Consider the following 21,596-nt stretch of genomic DNA (forward strand, 5'->3'; position numbering starts at 1 on the left):
TTCGTCCTGGGAGGCAATAGGATGCTGGCGGTGCGGCGTCCTGCAGAAAAGTTCGCGGGTGGAAACTGGGACAGTTTGAATTCCGCAGCGGAATGCAGCAGATTTTCGAATTTCCAAATTCCAACCGAGAAAAGCTCTTCCAAAAAAAATGCGAGAAACCGTTAGTTTGAATTGTTAGAAATTGGAAAATTTTAAGAAAATTTTAAGAAAATTGAAAGAAATTTTAAAGTTTTGAATTGAAAATTTAGAAAACAAAAATGGAAAATATTTAAGTAAATAATGGTAATGGAAAATACATATATTTAAGTAATGGAAAATAATAATATTTTTAAGAAAATATTTTACTGAAATGGAAATTTTTTACTCCTTTAAAATTAGTCAATTTAGGGCTTAAAGTCCTTATTTTTAAGAAATTTTTCAAGTTCTCATGTCTTTAGTATCTTTTAAAACTTTTAAATACAAATGTATTTATTTATTTCTTAATTTTTTTGAATTTGTTGGAATATGTACATAAATTAAGTTCTAATCTTAGACTATTCAAAAATGTTAAAGCTTTCTCTTCATTGAAAGCTCTTGAAGGAGAAAACTAAAAGTTATAAAAGCTTTAATTTCGAATTTTCTGAAAATAATAACAAAATGGCGAATATTTTAAAGTTTTCTTTTAAAAATGTTTCAAATTATTGGATTTTCAAACATTTGTACAACAAAAGATTAAAATATAACTATAATTATAAGTAAAATATAAGTCAATGGTTTATTTAAAAATTTAAAAGATTTAAAAAGATAAATAGTCTAAGATATTTTTAATATTTTACTATGTTACTAAATATTTTTATCCTTTAAATTTCAACTTGAAAGAATTTTCAAATATTTCCAGCAAGGATCTTGGAAAAAAAGCTGAAAAAGCTTTTACCAATAAACAAGACCACGTGACCAGGTAACGGAAAATCCGTAACCACAACCGGATAGGGTAGAACAGTAAACATGGCAACCCAACAAACAAACCGGAAAACCCCCAGCTGTCAGTCGGTGCGTAACCGATCAAAACATAGCCCACACACACGACTACAGTTCATAAAAGCCGGAAATGTCCAGCCGTGATTCCGATGATGAGGAGGATGAGGACCGCGTCCTCGGTGGCAGCGGTGGCGGTGATGGCATTGAAATCGGAAGTCGAAGACAAGCTGGTGGCGGAGGCGGAAGTGGGGTCGAAGTCACTAGCCGGAAGAGGCGTGTTAAGCGAATGTCCAAGACGAGGCGGAGTGATGGTGGCGGCGCCGGTGGGGTGTCAGATCGGGAGAGCGATCTGGCCACCCCGCGGCTGACCAACGACGACCGAATCAGCGGAATGTCAGTGGAGAGGATGGGCAGTGATGCTACGGGATTGGGAGATCGGGGCAGTGACAATATGGACGGCAGTTTCGGAGGTCCTTCGCAGGGAGATGGTGGAGGAAGGAGGAGGACCAAACACAAGCTCAATTTCCAAGTAGGTCTTCGATTCTTTATCGAAGTTATCGAAACCATCGCTAATAGTGATGAGATTATATCGATAAGTTCAAATATTTAAATATTTTTCTTTTTAGGGCACCAAAAGTACCATTGTTGGTGGAAAATCGCGTACTGCCAGTTCCACAAAAATCACCACCGGAGCCTCACTCATTCCGGATCTAAATCTGGTGATTAATCGAATGCGCAACATGCCCGACGACTCCTTCGTCTATATGGACTATATGCTGCCCCACGACAGTGAATACTTTACGCCGTACAGTCTCCGTTTGGTGGAGTACAGCGACCTGAACACCTACGAACCCTTCTACACGGTGACCCGTCATGGTGTTACCTTCTGGCATTGCTCCGAGAACTTCTTCACGCCCCTGGATCAATGGCAGCAGGAGTTCGAACAATTCCTGAGCATCATTCAGATACGATCCTTTTCCATTTTTCGTCTCTGGAAGGGATTCAAGGTGTGGGAGAAGACGATCAAGTGGCGGAAATTGAACGAAGCCCGTGACTTTTTACAAAATAATCTATTTATCGTAATACCCCAATTGGCGAAAGCAATTCTACGAATGAGAAGCGATATCGTACAAATGGAACGTTTAAATTTTGTTAATGTCAGCAATGTAGAGAACTGGCATCCTTTCTACTTCCTGGAGACACATATGAGGATATACGAAACATTGCACAAGATATTTACAGATTTTCGAGAATTTATTGGCAAAACAATATGTGAGTAATGGTATTATATAATATTATTATTAAAAAATATATATTTAAACTTTATTTTAAGTTCGAGCTTGCACAGATGCCATTCAGGCCCGTGGCTTCTATCCAGATGATGAGGTTAACTATTATCCTTCTTTGAAAAAGATGCGAGAGGCTCACAGTTTTATGGACAGAGCTCGAAAAAGAGCCTTTTGTAAAACTTTAACAAAGTAAGATTAATTTAAATATATATAGTATTTTAATTAATTTTATTTTTTTAGCTTTTTAACTTACTGCGATATGATGGTCTATCAAATGCTTTATCGTATTACCATCAAAAGTTTTGCCGATCTGGCCTGGGCCTTTGAGGTTCATGATGAACTGGGTCCTTCGGAACTCGATATCAGCAAACACGAACGGGTCGATAAAAAAATTGAAAAACCCCGACCATCGGACAAGCCTCAAAGTCCTTTCTTCCTGGCCATGTTGCGGCTTCTGCCGGATCGCATCGATGTGGAACCATCGGAAGATGTCATCAGGATTATATTCCAGCGCATTACAGGCCTGATTTTAGAGACAGTTTTAGAGATTCATCCTTTTACCACGGATCCTTTCTTTTCGCAATATACACAGTGGGTTATGGTTTTATTATTTTAAATGTTTGGTATTTCTAAAGATTCTTTTTTTATTTTCAGGCCCTCCATTATGGGTCGACAGGAAGAAGTGCTTTACGAAGGAGCCCCTGATCTGCATTATTTGTTAAAAGCCGATGTTCGATTTCAATATAATCGGTAAGGAGTTGAGGGAGGTTTAAGGAATATAATCAGATTTTTAAAACGGCCATTTTTTTGTCCGCCATTTTTCTTTTTTAAAGATTAGTGGGATACAGTGCCGACAGTACCACGAATATCCACATCCAGCCCAGAGCCATAGCTATATCTCAGCCGATTCTTATCCGATTCTCAAGCGGAGTACCTTAATCGATTTGTGGATCGATTCTCCTCTATTCTGCATCAAAATCTGATCACAAAATATTTTTCGCATTTTTTTCCCACTTTTGTGGGGAGACCCCTTGTGAAATCCCGAATATCCACCTCCAGCCCAGATCCATAGCTATATCTCAGCCAATTCTCATCCGATTCTCAAGCGGAGTACCTTAATCGATTTGTGGATCGATTCTGCACTATTCTGCATCAAAATCTGATCACAAAATATTTTTCGCATTTTTTTCACAATTTTGTGGGGAGACCCCTTGTGAAATCCCGAATATCCCCCTCCAGCCCAGAGCCATAGCTATATCTCAGCCAATTCTTATCCGATTCTCAAGCGGAGTACCTTAAACGATTTGTGGATCGATTCTGCACTATTCTGCATCAAAATCTGATCACAAAATATTTTTCGCATTTTTTTCCCAATTAATCGGGACCTTAATCGGGATTAGTACCTTAATCGATTTGTGGATCGATTCTCCTCTATTCTGCATCAAAATCTGATCACAAAATATTTTTCGCATTTTTTTCCCACTTTTGTGGGGAGACCCCTTGTGAAATCCCGAATATCCACCTCCAGCCCAGATCCATAGCTATATCTCAGCCAATTCTCATCCGATTCTCAAGCGGAGTACCTTAATCGATTTGTGGATCGATTCTGCACTATTCTGCATCAAAATCTGATCACAAAATATTTTTCGCATTTTTTTCACAATTTTGTGGGGAGACCCCTTGTGAAATCCCGAATATCCCCCTCCAGCCCAGAGCCATAGCTATATCTCAGCCAATTCTTATCCGATCTCAGCCAATTCTTATCCGATTCTCAAGCGGAGTACCTTAAACGATTTGTGGATCGATTCTGCACTATTCTGCATCAAAATCTGATCACAAAATATTTTTCGCAATTTTTTTCCCAATTTTGTGGGGAGACCCCTTGTGAAATCCCGAATATCCCCCTCCAGCCCAGAGCCATAGCTATATCTCAGCCAATTCTTATCCGATTCTTCAGCGGAGTACCTTAAACGATTTGTGGATAGATTCTGCACTATTCTGCATCAAAATCTGATCACAAAATATTTTTCGCATTTTTTTCCCAATTTTGTGGGGAGACCCCTTGTGAAATCCCGAATATCCCCCTCCAGCCCAAAGCCATAGCTATATCTCAGCCAATTCTTATCCGATTCTCAAGCGGAGTACCTTAAACGATTTGTGAATCGATTCTCCACTATTCTGCATCAAAATCTGATCACAAAATATTTTTCGCATTTTTTTCCCAATTTTGTGGGGAGACCGCTTGTGAAATCCCGAATATCCCCCTCCAGCCCAAAGCCATAGCTATATCTCAGCCAATTCTTATCCGATTCTCAAGCGGAGTACCTTAAACGATTTGTGGATAGATTCTGCACTATTCTGCATCAAAATCTGATCACAAAATATTTTTCGCATTTTTTTCCCAATTTTGTGGGGAGACCCCTTGTGAAATCCCGAATATCCCCCTCCAGCCCAAAGCCATAGCTATATCTCAGCCAATTCTTATCCGATTCTTCAGCGGAGTACCTTAAACGATTTGTGGATAGATTCTGCACTATTCTGCATCAAAATCTGATCACAAAATATTTTTCGCATTTTTTTCCCAATTTTGTGGGGAGACCCCTTGTGAAATCCCGAATATCCCCCTCCAGCCCAGAGCCATAGCTATATCTCAGCCAATTCTTATCCGATTCTCAAGCGGAGTACCTTAAACGATTTGTGGATCGATTCTCCACTATTCTGCATCAAAATCTGATCACAAAATATTTTTCGCATTTTTTTCCCAATTTTGTGGGGAGACCCCTTGTGAAATCCCGAATATCCCCCTCCAGCCCAAAGCCATAGCTATATCTCAGCCAATTCTTATCCGATTCTCAAGCGGAGTACCTTAATCGATTTGTGAATCGATTCTCCACCATTCTGCATCAAAATCTGATCACAAAATATTTTTCGCATTTTTTTCCCAAATTTGTGGGGAGACCCCTTGTGAAATCCCGAATATCCCCCTCCAGCCCAGAGCCATAGCTATATCTCAGCCAATTCTTATCCGATTCTCAAGCGGAGTACCTTAAACGATTTGTGAATCGATTCTCCACTATTCTGCATCAAAATCTGATCACAAAATATTTTTCGCATTTTTTTCCCAATTTTGTGGGGAGACCCCTTGTGAAATCCCGAATATCCCCCTCCAGCCCAAAGCCATAGCTATATCTCAGCCAATTCTTATCCGATTCTCAAGCGGAGTACCTTAATCGATTTGTGAATCGATTCTCCACCATTCTGCATCAAAATCTGATCACAAAATATTTTTCGCATTTTTTTCCCAATTTTGTGGGGAGACCCCTTGTGAAATCCCGAATATCCCCCTCCAGCCCAAAGCCATAGCTATATCTCAGCCAATTCTTATCCGATTCTCAAGCGGAGTACCTTAATCGATTTGTGAATCGATTCTCCACCATTCTGCATCAAAATCTGATCACAAAATATTTTTCGCATTTTTTTCCCAAATTTGTGGGGAGACCCCTTGTGAAATCCCGAATATCCCCCTCCAGCCCAGAGCCATAGCTATATCTCAGCCAATTCTTATCCGATTCCCAAGCGGAGTACCTTAAACGATTTGTGGATCGATTCTCCACTATTCTGCATCAAAATCTGATCACAAAATATTTTTCGCATTTTTTTCCCAAATTTGTGGGGAGACCCCTTGTGAAATCCCGAATATCCCCCTCCAGCCCAGAGCCATAGCTATATCTCAGCCAATTCTTATCCGATTCTCAAGCGGAGTACCTTAAACGATTTGTGAATCGATTCTCCACTATTCTGCATCAAAATCTGATCACAAAATATTTTTCGCATTTTTTTCCCAATTTTGTGGGGAGACCCCTTGTGAAATCCCGAATATCCCCCTCCAGCCCAAAGCCATAGCTATATCTCAGCCAATTCTTATCCGATTCTCAAGCGGAGTACCTTAATCGATTTGTGAATCGATTCTCCACCATTCTGCATCAAAATCTGATCACAAAATATTTTTCGCATTTTTTTCCCAATTTTGTGGGGAGACCCCTTGTGAAATCCCGAATATCCCCCTCCAGCCCAAAGCCATAGCTATATCTCAGCCAATTCTTATCCGATTCTCAAGCGGAGTACCTTAATCGATTTGTGAATCGATTCTCCACCATTCTGCATCAAAATCTGATCACAAAATATTTTTCGCATTTTTTTCCCAAATTTGTGGGGAGACCCCTTGTGAAATCCCGAATATCCCCCTCCAGCCCAGAGCCATAGCTATATCTCAGCCAATTCTTATCCGATTCCCAAGCGGAGTACCTTAAACGATTTGTGGATCGATTCTCCACTATTCTGCATCAAAATCTGATCACAAAATATTTTTCGCATTTTTTTCCCAAATTTGTGGGGAGACCCCTTGTGAAATCCCGAATATCCCCCTCCAGCCCAGAGCCATAGCTATATCTCAGCCAATTCTTATCCGATTCTCAAGCGGAGTACCTTAAACGATTTGTGAATCGATTCTCCACTATTCTGCATCAAAATCTGATCACAAAATATTTTTCGCATTTTTTTCCCAATTTTGTGGGGAGACCCCTTGTGAAATCCCGAATATCCCCCTCCAGCCCAAAGCCATAGCTATATCTCAGCCAATTCTTATCCGATTCTCAAGCGGAGTACCTTAATCGATTTGTGAATCGATTCTCCACCATTCTGCATCAAAATCTGATCACAAAATATTTTTCGCATTTTTTTCCCAATTTTGTGGGGAGACCCCTTGTGAAATCCCGAATATCCCCCTCCAGCCCAAAGCCATAGCTATATCTCAGCCAATTCTTATCCGATTCTCAAGCGGAGTACCTTAATCGATTTGTGAATCGATTCTCCACCATTCTGCATCAAAATCTGACCACAAAATATTTTTCGCATTTTTTTCCCAAATTTGTGGGGAGACCCCTTGTGAAATCCCGAATATCCCCCTCCAGCCCAGAGCCATAGCTATATCTCAGCCAATTCTTATCCGATTCCCAAGCGGAGTACCTTAAACGATTTGTGGATCGATTCTCCACTATTCTGCATCAAAATCTGATCACAAAATATTTTTCGCATTTTTTTCCCAAATTTGTGGGGAGACCCCTTGTGAAATCCCGAATATCCCCCTCCAGCCCAGAGCCATAGCTATATCTCAGCCAATTCTTATCCGATTCTCAAGCGGAGTACCTTAAACGATTTGTGGATCGATTCTCCACTATTCTGCATCAAAATCTGATCACAAAATATTTTTCGCATTTTTTCCCCAATTTTGTGGGGAGACCCCTTGTGAAATCCCGAATATCCACCTCCAGCCCAGATCCATAGCTATATCTCAGCCAATTCTTATCCGATTCTCAAGCGGAGTACCTTAAACGATTTGTGGATCGATTCTCCACTATTCTGCATCAAAATCTGATCACAAAATATTTTTCGCATTTTTTTCCCAATTTTGTGGGGAGACCCCTCGTGAAATCCCGAATATCCACCTCCAGCCCAGATCCATAGCTATATCTCAGCCAATTCTCATCCGATTCTCAAGCGGAGTACCTTAAACGATTTGTGGATCGATTCTCCACTATTCTGCATCAAAATCTGATCACAAAATATTTTTCGCATTTTTTTCCCAATTTTGTGGGGAGACCCCTTGTGAAATCCCGAATATCCCCCTCCAGCCCATAGCCATAGCTATATCTCCGCCAATTCTTATCCGATTCTCAAGCGGAGTACCTTAAACGATTTGTGGATCGATTCTCCACTATTCTGCATCAAAATCTGATCACAAAATATTTTTCGCATTTTTTTCCCAATTTTGTGGGGAGGCCCCTCGTGAAATCCCGAATATCCACCTCCAGCCCAGATCCATAGCTATATCTCAGCCAATTCTCATCCGATTCTCAAGCGGAGTACCTTAAACGATTTGTAGACCGATTCTCCACTATTCCACATCAAAATCTGATCACAAAATATTTTACGCATTTTTTTCCCAATTTTGTGGGGAGGCCCCTCGTGAAATCCCGAATATCCCCCTCCAGCCCAGAGCCATACCCATATCTCAGCCAATTCTTATCCGATTCTCAAGCGGAGTACCTTAAACGATTTGTGGATCGATTCTCGACTATTCTGCATCAAAATCTGATCACAAAATATTTTTCGCATTTTTTTCCCAAATTTGTGGGGAGACCCCTTGTGAAATCCCGAATATCCCCCTCCAGCCCAGAGCCATAGCTATATCTCAGCCAATTCTTATCCGATTCTCAAGCGGAGTACCTTAAACGATTTGTGGATCGATTCTCGACTATTCTGCATCAAAATCTGATCACAAAATATTTTTCGCATTTTTTTCCCAAATTTGTGGGGAGACCCCTTGTGAAATCCCGAATATCCCCCTCCAGCCCAGAGCCATAGCTATATCTCAGCCAATTCTTATCCGATTCTCAAGCGGAGTACCTTAAACGATTTGTGGATCGATTCTCCACTATTCTGCATCAAAATCTGATCACAAAATATTTTTCGTATTTTTTTCCCAATTTTGTGGGGAGACCCCTTGTGAAATCCCGAATATCGACCTCCAGCCCAGAGCCATAGCTATATCTCAGCCAATTCTCATCCGATTCTCAAGTGGAGTACCTTAAACGATTTGTGGATCGATTCTCCACCATTCTGCATCAAAATCTGATCACAAAATATTTTTCCCATTTTTTTCCCAATTTTGTGGGGAGACCCCTTACAAAATCCCGAATATCCACCTCCAGCCCAGATCCATAGCTATATCTCAGCCAATTCTTATCCGATTCTCAAGCGGAGTACCTTAAACGATTTGTGGATCGATTCTCCACCATTCTGCATCAAACTCTCTGTCCGCCATTTTTCTTTTTTGAAGGATTGTGGTAGCACTGATCGATAACTATGATCGATATCACTAATCGCCCGCCAATTCTGCATAGTTTTTAAAGATCTTCTTTCAATAAGAATTTTTTAATGAAAAAACCCAATAAGAGAAAAGTTTTGTTGGAAATATATTTAATTTATTTATTAATTCCTTAATTTGTTTGTTTATTTTAGGAAAAACATGTTTAATTTGATTCGACGAGCTTACGATAGAGCTCGTCTCTACACGATGAGGTTCCACAGCATTCGGGAGAACTTCGAAGTGGACAACAGTACAGATCCCACAGTCCTGAACACAGAGAGAGGTGGGTTTAAGGAAGGTAATTGAAGTATTTAATATCCTTTATTATCCTTATAGACCTGGAACTGCTGCGTGCCTACTGCGATCGATACTGCAACAATGTCCGGGCCTTGGATGGCATCCTGGAGTACATCTTCTTGGGATTACTGAAGCTAACCCAAACGAACTTCAAGGAGACAGTGACTCCGGTCTGTTCCCGGCTTCAGAACATCCTGGCCACCTATTTGCCCAAGCTGGCCGAGGAGGAAACGACCAGGTTGTACGAGGAGGCACAGGACTTCTATGGCAGGATATGCTACGAACCGCACGAAACCCTCGAGATTGTGGCCCATATTCGGTTCCTGGACACGTGCGACTCTGAGCTGGACGACATCTTCAAGGGCATTGACTACGTCCATGACCTGCTGCTTATTATCAAGGACTTTAGCATACCCATCGATGATGAGTCCAAGGAGGACTACATGGACACCGAGGACTACTTGAACCGCACCCGAGAGACGCTGGCGGAGATCAAGGAGAAGCGGCAGGAGTTTATCAATCGCCTGGAAGACGCCATGCAGGATGACATCGCCCAGTTGAAGGAGGAGATCCACGAAGTGGCCATCATGGCCCTGGATCCCTCGCTGTTGGATGTGAGTATTTGGAGGGGGGGGGGAATCTCTGACCATTATATCTGACCATTATCCTCTCCGAAATCAGGCGAAATCGGATCGTAATGCTGTGACGTCCAAGTTGGACGTAATGCTGGATCGGTTGAACGAGTGCCGTGACCGGGCCGATGAGTTCCTGGGCTATCAGAAGGAGTTCCAGATCGACCTAACCATGTACGAGGAGATGGCCTCCGGCTTCTATGACATCCGGATGCGTCAGAATCTCTACAAGACCCAGACCGAGTGGGAGGAGTCCCTGGCCGAGTGGATCACCGCGGACTTCAATACCCTGAACGTCAACGACATGGTCGAGCTGAATGCCAAGACGATCAAGAACTGTCTCCAGTTTATGAAGTACTTGCCGGAGAACAACATCGTGCCCGTCCTCCATGCCTCTGCAGAGGCCTTCAAGGAGAAGCTGCCGGTCATCGGTTATCTGCGAAATCCAAACCTGAGAGCTGTAGGTCCCAGGAATAGAATCCTCTCAGAATCCTAATCGATTATCCTTTTCTTGTAGCGCCACTGGACCGAGATCGAGGACCTGCTGAACCGCAAGTTCTTCCAGGAGAAGGACATCATTATCCAAACGTACGAGGATGTGCACGCCTTCGACGATGTCAGTATCGGGGAGGCGCTCATGCAGATCTCCTCGCAGGCCACCGGCGAAGTCCAGCTGGAGAACATGCTGAAGGCGATAGAGACCACCTGGAAGGAGACGGAACTCTCCATTGTATCGCATCACGATGCCAAAGATGTCTTCATCCTGGCGGGCACCGAGGAGCTCCAGGCCGTGCTCGATGACTCGAATGTGAATATCAACACCATAGCTGCCTCCAAGTTCGTGGGTCCCATCAAGGGCAAGGTGGATGAATGGATAACGGCCATGGATCAGTTTGCCAAGACCTTTGGTGGGTCTTTACCTTAGTACCATAGAATCCTGATCTGACCCCCTTTTCTTACAGAATCCTGGATGGACTGCCAGGGAGCTTGGATCTATCTGGAGGCCATCTTCGCCTCGGCGGACATCCAACGACAGTTGCCCCACGAGGCCAAGATGTTCTTCACCGTCGACAAGAGCTTCAAGGAGACGGTCCGCCAGGCCAAGAAGGTGGCCCTCGCCCTGCCCACCATGTCCAGCGTGGAGGTGTTCAAGTCTCTGGTGGAGAACAATCGTCTCCTGGACCTGATATCCCGCGGTCTGGAGGCCTATTTGGAGGTGAAGCGTGTGGTGTTCCCAAGGTAGGTTCTACCTCATCTTGGGTGATCCTTCCAGAAACGAGTCCTCTCTTTGTAGATTCTATTTCCTGTCCAATGACGAGCTGCTGGAGATCCTGGCCCAGACCAGGATACCCCAGGCTGTGCAGCCGCATCTGCGCAAGTGCTTCGATGCCATCTACCGCTTGGAGTTTGGGTCGAAGGAGGGCGGCGACGGCAAGATGGTGGCCACCAACGACATCATCGCCTTCCTGTCGCCCGAGGGCGAGAAGCTGCAGTTCGGGAAGGGCCTGAAGGCGCGCGGCGCCGTCGAGGAGTGGCTGTCCAAGGTGGAGGAGGCCATGTTCGTGTCCGTCAAGCGGTACATGCGCTTCGGCTATCAGTGCTATCCGGCCAAGGAGCGCGAGGACTGGTTCCAGGACCATCCCAATCAGGTGGTGCTCACCGTCTCCCAGGTGCAGTGGGCGGCCGACATTCATCGCATCTACGAGGGCAAGGAACGCAATCCCCTCAACATTCTCGAGAAGATGGCCAAGTTCGAGATCAAGTGCCTGAAGGATCTGGGAGCACTGGCCGCTCTGACGAGGAAGAGCATCTCCTCGCTGCTGCGGAAGATCCTGTGCGCGCTGATCACCATCGATGTCCACGCCAAGGACTCGGTGCACATGCTCATCGAAAAGGAGGTGTCCAAGCCGTAAGTTGATGGGGAGAGGATTTCTGGAGAGGATTAATCTCTAATCTCTTCCAGGACGGACTTCAACTGGCTGAAAATGCTGCGCTTCTACTGGGCGGATGAAACGGAAACGGTCTACTCCCGGATGGCGGCCGCCAACATCCCGTACTACTACGAGTACCTGGGTGCCGGCGGTGTCCTGGTGCTCACCCCGCTAACGGATCGCTGCTACCTGTGCCTGATGGGCGCCTTCCAGATGGACCTGGGCGGCGCACCGGCCGGACCAGCCGGCACTGGGAAGACGGAGACCACCAAGGATTTGGCCAAGGCCCTGGCCAAGCAGTGCGTGGTGTTCAACTGCTCCGACGGCCTGGACTACAAGATGATGGGTCGCTTCTTCTCCGGCCTGGCCCAGTGCGGTGCCTGGTGCTGCTTCGACGAGTTCAACCGCATCGACATCGAAGTGCTCTCCGTGATTGCCCAGCAACTGATCACCATCCGAACGGCCAAGGCGATGAAGGTGAAGCGGTGAGTCCTCCTCCAGCTATACACCCGAACCCAACTAACCCCACTGACCACCCTCTGATAGCTTCATCTTTGAGGGCCGCGAGATCAAGATCAATCGCTCCTGCTGCGTCTTCATCACCATGAATCCCGGCTATGCCGGACGAACCGAGCTGCCGGACAACCTGAAGGCCCTCTTCCGACCCATTTCCATGATGGTGCCGGACTACGCCCTCATTTCCGAGGTCATTCTCTACTCGGAGGGCTTCGAAGACCCGAAGATCCTGGCCAGGAAGATGGTGCAGATGTACCAGCTCTGCAGCCAGCAGCTGAGCCAGCAGAACCACTACGACTTCGGCATGCGAGCCGTGAAGTCCGTCCTGGTGATGGCCGGAGCCTTGAAGCGCGCCTCGCCCAACCAGCGGGAGGACATCACCCTGATTGCCGCTCTCCGGGACTCCAACATACCCAAGTTCTTGGCCGACGATGCGGTGCTCTTCCGGGGCATCCTCAGCGATCTGTTTCCGGGCGTGGAGCTGCCCGACTCGCAGCACCCCCACCTGGAGGCCAGTCTGCGGCTGGGACTCCGGAACAAGTACCTGCAGGCGGTGCCCACGACGATCCGGAAGTGCCTCCAGCTGTACGAGACGATGTGCGTCCGCTGGGGCGTGATGTTGGTGGGGCCTACGGGGGGCGGCAAGTCCGTGGTCCTGCACGCCCTGGAGTTCGCCCTGTCGCACCTGTTCGAGAACGAGGTCCATGACCCGAACTTCCGGCCGGTGGTCATCCAAACCATGAATCCCAAGGCGGTGACGATGAACGAGCTGTACGGCTATGTGGACGCCAAGACGCTGGAATGGCAGGACGGGCTACTGGGCTTGGCGGTGCGCACAGCCACCTTGGTGGAGGGTGAGTATAGCATACTATAGCATCCCCTAATCCTCTCGAGAAATCAATTCGATTTGCAGATGAAATCCATCAGTGGATCATGTGCGATGGGCCGGTGGACGCCGTGTGGATTGAGAATCTGAACACCGTGCTGGACGACAACAAGATGCTCTGTCTGGCCAACTCGGAGCGCATCAAGCTGACCGCCTGGATCCATATGCTCTTCGAGGTGCAGGACCTGCTGCAGGCCTCCCCCGCCACCGTCTCCCGCTGCGGCATGGTCTACGTGGATCCCGGCGATCTCGGCTGGATCCCCCTGATCGACACCTGGCGCGAAGTGGACATGGGCAAGAAGCTGCCGCCCCAGCTGGCCGACTTCCTCTACCAGCTCTTCGTCGGGTACTTCGACAAGGCCCTAAAGATCGAGAGGAAGCGGGCGGTGTACACCATCCACCAGGTGCTCGGCTCCAAGGTGCGCCTGTGCTGCAATCTCACCTCGTCCCAGCTGGAGGCCGTCAACTGGCGGACCATGGCCGATGACCCGGCCAAGGAGCTGCTCACCAAGATCTTTGCCTGGACGGTGCTCTGGGCGATTGCCTCCAACCTGAAGGATGCCGAGAAGGTGTCCTTTGAGGAGCAGTGGAGTCGGGCCATGAGCCAGCATCCCAACATGACGTAGGATCTACCCAGTGGAGTTAATTTTTTATTTTTTAAATTTATTTTTTAACTTGAAGATTACCCAAATCCTCGATGTGGAACTTCCGGATAGATCTGGAGAAGCAGGACTGGGGCAGCTGGAACCAGATCATGCAAAAGTTCCACTTCGATCCGGAGATCTCTTACTATGACATGCAAGTGCCCACAGTGGACACCACCAAATATGGGTGAGCCTAGAGAGCTAATCCTTTCCAGAAAGCTATCCTCAAAACAGAATCCTCTTTTCCCAGCTATGTGGCTGACTTGCTCTTCAAGAGGAGCATGCCCGTGATGGTGACTGGAGACACGGGAGTGGGCAAGACCGTCCTCGCCATTAGCTGCATGAAGCGACTGCAGAGCGAGGGCAAGGTCATACCCGTCATCCTGAACTTCTCCGCCCAGACGAGCAGTGTCCGCACCCAGGAGATGATCGAGGGTCCGCTGGAGAAGCGCAAGAAGACGCAGCTGGGAGCGCCGGTGGGCAAGACGGTGATCGTCTTCATCGACGACGTCAATATGCCCAAGCTGGACACGTACGGTGCCCAGCCGGCCATTGAGCTGCTGCGTCAGTTCCTCGACTTCAAGGGCTTCTACGATCGGGAGAAGCTCTTCTGGAAGGAGATCCTGGACGTGGTGCTGGGCTGTGCCTGCGCTCCGCCTGGAGGTGGCCGGAATCCGCTGACGCCCCGCTTCGTCCGGCACTTTGCCCTGTTCTCGCTGCCCAAGCCCAACGAGGAGACCCTCACCCAGATCTTCAATGGGATCCTGCGCGGCTTCCTGCAGACCTTCTCCGGCACCATTCGCGCCCTCTCCGAGCCGATGGTCAACGCCTGTGTGGACGTCTATATGCGGGTGGCCAACGTGATGCTGCCGACTCCCGATCGCTCGCACTACATCTTCAACTTGCGGGATCTGTCCAAGTGCATCCAGGGCATCCTGCAAGCCAGCAACCTGCACTACAACCAGGAGAGCCAGATCCTCAGGCTGTTCTACCACGAGACCACCCGTGTCTTCCACGATCGCCTCATCAACCAGGACGACAAGAATCTCTTCAAGAGCCTCATGAAGGATGTGTGTCTGGACCACTTTAATCGGCAGGTGAGGATCCCTAGCCCCCAGGAGCACTAGCAGGCCTCCAAAAGCTATCCTTCCTTTCAGGTAATCGGCGATGATGAACCGGAGGTCCTCTTTGGAGACTTTATGGTCTTTGGAAAGCCCAAGAACGAGAGAATCTACGATGAGATCAAGGACCATGGAAAGCTGGAGAGCGTCCTCAACGACTACATCGTGGACTACAACTCGATAGCGGTGGGTAAGGGCATGAAGCTGATCCTCTTCCAGGACGCCATGGAGCATACGGTGCGGCTGGCCCGTCTCCTGCGCAGCGATCGGGGCAACGGTCTCCTGGTGGGTGTGGCCGGCATGGGCAAGCAATCCCTCACCAGGCTGGCCTCCCACGTCAACGAATACAACTGCTGGCAGATCGAGATGAGGCGGAACTACGATCTCAATGCCTTCCACGAGGATCTCAGAGTTCTCTACAGGATTGCAGGGGTGGGTTCGAGTTCTTTAGGGGATTTGGGGATTCTTCTAATGATTCTGTGGTGTATCCTTAGATTGAAAACCAACCTGTGACCTTCCTGCTGATTGACAGCCAGATTGTGGAGGAGGAGTTCCTGGAGGACATCAACAATATCCTCAATTCCGGCGAGGTTCCCAATCTCTTCGAGGGGGATGAGTACGAGAAGATCATCCTGGATGCCCGCGATGGCTGTAATGAGAACAGAAAGGATGAGGTGGGATGAGATCAATCCTTGATAAAGTTTCTCTAGAGGATTTCTTACGTTTCCAGCCCTGCACTCGGGACGAGATCTACAAGCACTTCATCAACCGGGTGCGGAACAACCTCCATGTGGTCATGTCGATGAGTCCGGTGGGTGATGCCTTCCGCAGGAGATGCCGCATGTTCCCCTCGCTGGTCAACTGCACCACCATCGATTGGTTCACCAGCTGGCCCACCGAAGCCCTCTACTCGGTGGCCCTGGGACTGCTGAACAAGATCGCCCCCAAGATGGAGGACCGGGTGGCGCTGGCCAGCACCACGGTGTTCATGCATAAGACCGTGGAGGATGCCTCGGTGCGGTTCTACAAGGAGATGAAGCGCCACTACTACACCACGCCCAGCAGCTACCTGGAGCTGCTCAAGCTCTACCAGAATCTCCTCAAGCTCAAGAACCAGGAGATCATTGCCAAGAGGAAGCGCATCGCCAATGGTCTGAACAAGCTCCTGGAAACCAACGAAGTGGTGCGTATCTGGGCAGTATATCCTTTCTTTCTTTACAGGATTAACCCTTCCCTTTCCAGATCGCTGTCATGGGCAAGGAACTGGAGGTGATGGTGCCGCAGCTGGACGAGAAATCCGCCTTGATGAAGTCCCTGGTGGATAACCTGACCAAGGAGACCAAACAGGCGGACGCCGTCAAGCAGAGCGTCATGGAGGACGAGACGAACGCCAAGGAGAAGGCGGCGGTGGCCCAGGCCATATCCGAGGACGCCAGCAAGGATCTGGAGATAGCCATGCCGGCACTACGCGAGGCCGAGGATGCCCTCAAGGGTCTCACCAAGGCGGACATCAATGAGCTGAAGTCCTTCACGACACCCCCGGCGCTGGTGCAGTTCTGCATGGAGGCGGTGTGCATCCTACTGGGTGCCAAGTGAGTTTTAAGGACTAGGTAGTGTCCTCATCCTCCTGGAGCTAACCTCTCCTTTTTGTAGACCCACCTGGGCCTCGGCCAAGGCCATCATGGCGGACATCAACTTCATCAAGCGGCTCTTCGAGTACGACAAGGAGCACATGAAGGACGACACCCTCAAGAAGGTCAAGAAGTACATCGATCACAAGGACTTTGTGCCAGCAGTAGGTGTCCTCATCCAACCCACTCTTCTCCCCCAATCCTAACCAGCTGTAATCCCTGCAGAAATTCGAGAAGGTCTCCAAGGTGGCCAAGTCGGTGAGCATGTGGGTCATTGCCATGGACAAGTTCTCCAAGGTCTACAAGGTGGTGGAGCCGAAGATCAAGCGCAAGGAGGCCGCCGAGGCGGAGCTCAAGGAGGTGATGACCGTGCTCCGGCAGAAGCAGAAGGAGCTGGCCGCCGTCGAGGCCAAGATCCAGGCCCTGCGCGACAGTCTCGAGGAGAAGCAGCGCGAGTTCCAGGTCATCCAGGACAACGTCGATCTCACCTACGGCCGGATCAACCGTGCCGGCCGTCTCACCTCCGCTCTGTCCGACGAGCAGGTGCGCTGGCGGGAGACCGTCAAGTCCCTGACTGGCGACCTGGCCTGCGTCCCGGGGGATGTCCTGGTGGCCGCCGCCTGCGTCGCCTATCTGGGCGCCTTCTCCAACGAGTACCGGCGCGACATGAGCGCCCTGTGGGTGACCAAGTGCCGGGAGCACAAGATCCCCTCCAGCGGCGACTTCAACCTCCTGAAGGTGCTCGGCGATCCGTACGAGATGCGCCAGTGGAACGTCGACGGCCTACCCAAGGACAACATATCCATTGAGAATGGCATCTACGCCACCCGGGCACTCCGCTGGGCGCTCATGATCGATCCCCAGGAGCAGGCCAATCGCTGGATCCGCAACATGGAGGGCGCCAACAATCTCCAGGTCATCAAGATGACGGATCCGGGCATGATGCGCGTCCTGGAGAACAGTGTCCGGCAGGGCTACCCGGTCCTGCTGGAGGAAATCAACGAGACGATCGATCCTTCGCTGCGCCCCATCCTCCAGCGGGAGACCTACAAGTTCGAGGGTCGGGTGTACCTGAAGCTGGGCGACCAGGTCATCGACTACGACGACAACTTCAAGCTCTACATGACCACCAAGCTGCCCAATCCCCACTACCTGCCCGAGGTGTGCATCAACGTCACGTTGGTGAACTTCCTGGTGACGGAAAGCGGCCTGGAGGATCAGCTCCTGGCGTGGGTTACTCTTTGTTTTGCATCCTGGCATGTGCTCCTCTAATCCTCTTCCTTTAGGGACATTGTGGCCATTGAACTGCCCGCCATGGAGATCCAACGCAATGACCTCGTCGTGAAGATCAACTCCGACAAGCAGCAGCTGCTGGCGCTGGAGGACAAGGTCCTGAAGCTGCTCTTCAACTCCGAGGGCAATATCCTGGACGATGAGGAGCTGGTGGAGACCCTCAACGATGCCAAGGTGAGTCTACACATTAGACACGGTCTTTCCTAATGAAATCCCCTCCAGGAAACCTCCTTGATCATCGCCGCCCGACTGATCGACACGGAGGAGACGGAAAAGATCATCACTGCCTCCCGGGAGCGGTACCGCATCCTGGCATCGCGCGGCGCCATCCTCTACTTTGTGGTGGCCGGCCTGGCCGAGATCGATCCCATGTACCAGTACTCCCTGAAGTACTTCACGCAGGTCTTCTGCAATGTCCTGCGACTGGATCATCCCGTCCAGACGGTGGAGGTGCGGATAGCCACCCTGATGGTGGACGAGCTTAAGGCCATTTTCGACAACATATCGCGGGGGCTGTTCGAGAACCACAAGATCATCTTCAGCTTCCTGCTGGCCCTGTCCGTGGAGCGGCAGGAGAAGCGCGTCACCGACGAGGAGTTCAACTTCCTGACGCGCGGCTCCGTGGGCAATATCCGGCCAAAGAAGATGCCGGCCAGCCTGAAGCTCAGCCAGATGCAGTGGGATACGTGCATCTATCTGGAGGACAACTTCCCGGACGTCTTCTCCGGCTTCACCGATGAACTGGACAAGCCATTCTTCATCCAGCTGATGGACAACCGGGAGGACTTTGACTTTGCCGGCACGAAGCAACCGCCCACGGACAAGTGGAACAAGCGGTTGAAGCTCTTCAGCAAGCTGATGTTCGTGGCGGTCTTCCGGAAGCCCAGATTCCTCCTGAACATCGTCTGCTATCTGAACGGCACCGTGGGGCGATACTTTACGGAAGCGGGAGCCGGAACCCAGCTCAGCACGGTGTAAGATATCAGCTAACCCTGCTCCTCCAGAGATTCTAATCCTTCCTTTCCAGCTACCTGGACACCTCAGCGATTACACCTCTGATCTTTGTCCTGTCCACTGGGTCGGATCCCATGGCTGGTTTCCTCAAGTTCACCACCCTGATGCAGTTCACGGACAAGTACTACTCGATATCCCTGGGCCAGGGGCAGGGTCCGCTGGCGGAGAACCTGATCGAGAAGAGCCTGAGGTTGGGGCACTGGGTGTTCCTGCAGAACTGCCATCTGGCCACGTCGTTTATGCAGACCCTGGAGACGATTGTCCGCAACCTGACCCTCGGGATCACCAAGGCCAATCCGGAGTTCCGGCTGTATCTCTCCTCCATGCCCATTGCCACGTTCCCGATCAGCGTGCTCCAGAACTCGGTGAAGATCACCAATGAGCCGCCCAAGGGCATCAAGGCGAACGTGATGGGCGCCCTGGCCGACCTCAAGCCGGACTTCTTCGAGCAGCACATCCAGAACGGCAACTGGCGGGCCATCGTGTTCGGGCTGTGCATGTTCCATGCCGTGCTCCTCGAGAGGCGCAAGTTCGGGCCGCTGGGCTGGAACATCACCTACGAGTTCAGCGAGAGCGACCGGGAGTGCGGCCTGAAGACGCTGGACTTCTTCATCGATCGCGAGGTGGCCGAGGACATACCCTGGGAGGCGATCCTCTACATCAACGGCGAGATCACGTGGGGCGGTCGCGTCACCGACTACTGGGATCTGCGCTGTCTGCGCACCATCCTGATGATCTTCTCCTCCAAGCGGATCATCCATCCGGAGTACAAGTACTGTCGCGGTGAGAGCAACTACCGGGATCCCAGGAAGAAGACCCTGGTGGAGTACGCCAACTTTGTGCAGAACTTCCCGGTGCTGGAGGATCCGGAGATCTTTGGCATGAACCAGAACGCCAACATTGTCTTCCAGACGAAGGAGACGGACTTCTTCATCAGCACCCTGCTGCTGGGCCAGCCCAGGTCGTCGGCGGACGAGGGCCAGGCGGCGGAGAACGAGATCGCCCAGCAGATCATAGCCCGCATCCAGAAGGCTCTGGTAACCAAGATTCAACGGGAGCCTCTGCACGACACCCTTTCGGTGGTAAGTATTGGAGATCTCCTAGTGGTGGACGCCTCTCGAATCTCCTCTTTCAGCTGGACAGCAAGGGCCAGGTGCCGTCCCTGACCATTGTCCTCGTCCAGGAGATCGATCGCTTCAACATCTCGCTGGGCATCATCCACGACAGCCTGGCGAACCTGTCCAAGGCCATCAAGGGTCTGGTGGTGATGTCCGAGGAGCTGGAGAACGTCTTCAAGGCCCTCCTGGCCAACCTGGTGCCCGCCTCCTGGGCGAAACGCAGCTTCCTGTCCATCAAGCCGCTGCCCAGCTACATCGCGGACTTCCAGCGGCGCATCGACTTCATCCAGCAGTGGGCCGAGAATGGAGCACCCCGCTCCTACTGGATCAGTGGCTTCTTCTTCCCCCAGTCCTTCCTCACGGGCATCCTGCAGACCTACGCCCGTCGCCGCATTCTGCCCATCGACTCCCTCAAGATTGACTTTGAAATCGTGGAGAAGGAGCTCATCCAGCAGGACTTTTTCGAGATGCACTCCAACAACAAGAGCGTAAGTTGGCCATAGCCTTGGGTATTCCAACACTTAATCTCTGATCTCTCGCTAGGACGCCAAGCTGTATGGCAATCTGCCGGAGTGCACCGACGCCATCATCCATGTGCATGGAATCTTCATCGAGGCGGCGCGCTGGGACCTGAGCAAGGGCGGCCTGTGCGACGCCAACTTTGGGGAGCTCTACACCCGGATGCCGGTGGTCAAGTTCAAGCCCTGCCTGGAGATCTCGCCCCAGATCCGGTACGAGGCGCCCCTCTACAAGACCCAGCAGCGTTCCGGCGTCCTCTCCACCACCGGCCACTCGACCAACTTTATACTCTCCGTTCTCCTCAAGAGCAACAACGATCCGGAGTTCTGGATAATGCGTGGCACTGCCCTGGTCTCGGGTGTGGTGGAGAACGTGTGCTAGGGTCTCCACCCTCCTCCGAGGATTCTATTATTTTCTGTATTATTATTATTTTTTGGTTTATACTTTTAAGGCTTTTTTATTTCGTTATCATGCGGCGAGTCCTCTTGGAGAGGATGAGTTTACATTGAGGCTTCTGCTGTGTATATATATGTGTGTGTGTGGGTGTGGGTGTGGGTGTGGGTGTGGAGGTCCTGGACAAAGGATATTACAGGTCTATATATATAGTACAAGGATAATTATTGTGGAAAAGGCAAACATTTTATGGCAAAGAATTGACATTAAAAATTGTCTCGAAAAAGGATTAATCCTATGGTGGTACAGTCGATATATATATATGTTCTATATAGATATGGTTATATATCCTACCTATATCTAATTATTGGATTATCTTTCATTTATTTATTTTTTTTTTTTTTACAAAAAAACACCACACATCACA

At 49.5% G+C, this 21,596-nt stretch overlaps 1 protein-coding gene across 1 annotated transcript; it reads left to right on the forward strand.

The window, feature by feature from the left end:
- Window positions 1-1,014: 1,014 nt before the first annotated feature.
- Dhc16F (Dynein heavy chain at 16F) lies at window positions 1,015-21,286 on the forward strand. Its single transcript, XM_043209763.2, has 27 exons — window positions 1,015-1,486; window positions 1,584-2,229; window positions 2,291-2,435; window positions 2,487-2,837; window positions 2,901-2,996; window positions 9,327-9,457; window positions 9,511-10,085; window positions 10,153-10,563; window positions 10,621-11,011; window positions 11,066-11,342; window positions 11,398-12,012; window positions 12,067-12,519; window positions 12,581-13,404; window positions 13,464-14,058; window positions 14,118-14,267; window positions 14,331-15,177; window positions 15,238-15,633; window positions 15,696-15,875; window positions 15,932-16,384; window positions 16,444-16,793; window positions 16,855-16,996; window positions 17,058-18,061; window positions 18,119-18,299; window positions 18,348-19,099; window positions 19,153-20,221; window positions 20,275-20,745; window positions 20,801-21,286. Exons 1-27 carry the CDS (start codon window positions 1,088-1,090, stop codon window positions 21,155-21,157), a joined length of 12,261 nt encoding a protein of 4,086 aa, XP_043065698.2. The 5' UTR covers window positions 1,015-1,087; the 3' UTR covers window positions 21,158-21,286.
- The last annotated feature ends 310 nt before the right edge of the window (window positions 21,287-21,596 follow it).

This window comes from Drosophila bipectinata, chromosome XL (genome assembly GCF_030179905.1).
Source record: "Drosophila bipectinata strain 14024-0381.07 chromosome XL, DbipHiC1v2, whole genome shotgun sequence".
NCBI lineage: Eukaryota > Metazoa > Arthropoda > Insecta > Diptera > Drosophilidae > Drosophila > Drosophila bipectinata.

Bases quoted from the DNA above. Each gene is read 5' to 3' on its own strand.
- Dhc16F (XM_043209763.2), top strand. From the start codon at position 1,088: ATGTCCAGCCGTGATTCCGATGATGAGGAGGATGAGGACCGCGTCCTC. The intron at 2,230-2,290 runs GTGAGTAATGGT...CTTTATTTTAAG, and splicing joins ATTTATTGGCAAAACAATAT to TTCGAGCTTGCACAGATGCC. The intron at 15,876-15,931 runs GTGGGATGAGAT...TTACGTTTCCAG, and splicing joins ATGAGAACAGAAAGGATGAG to CCCTGCACTCGGGACGAGAT.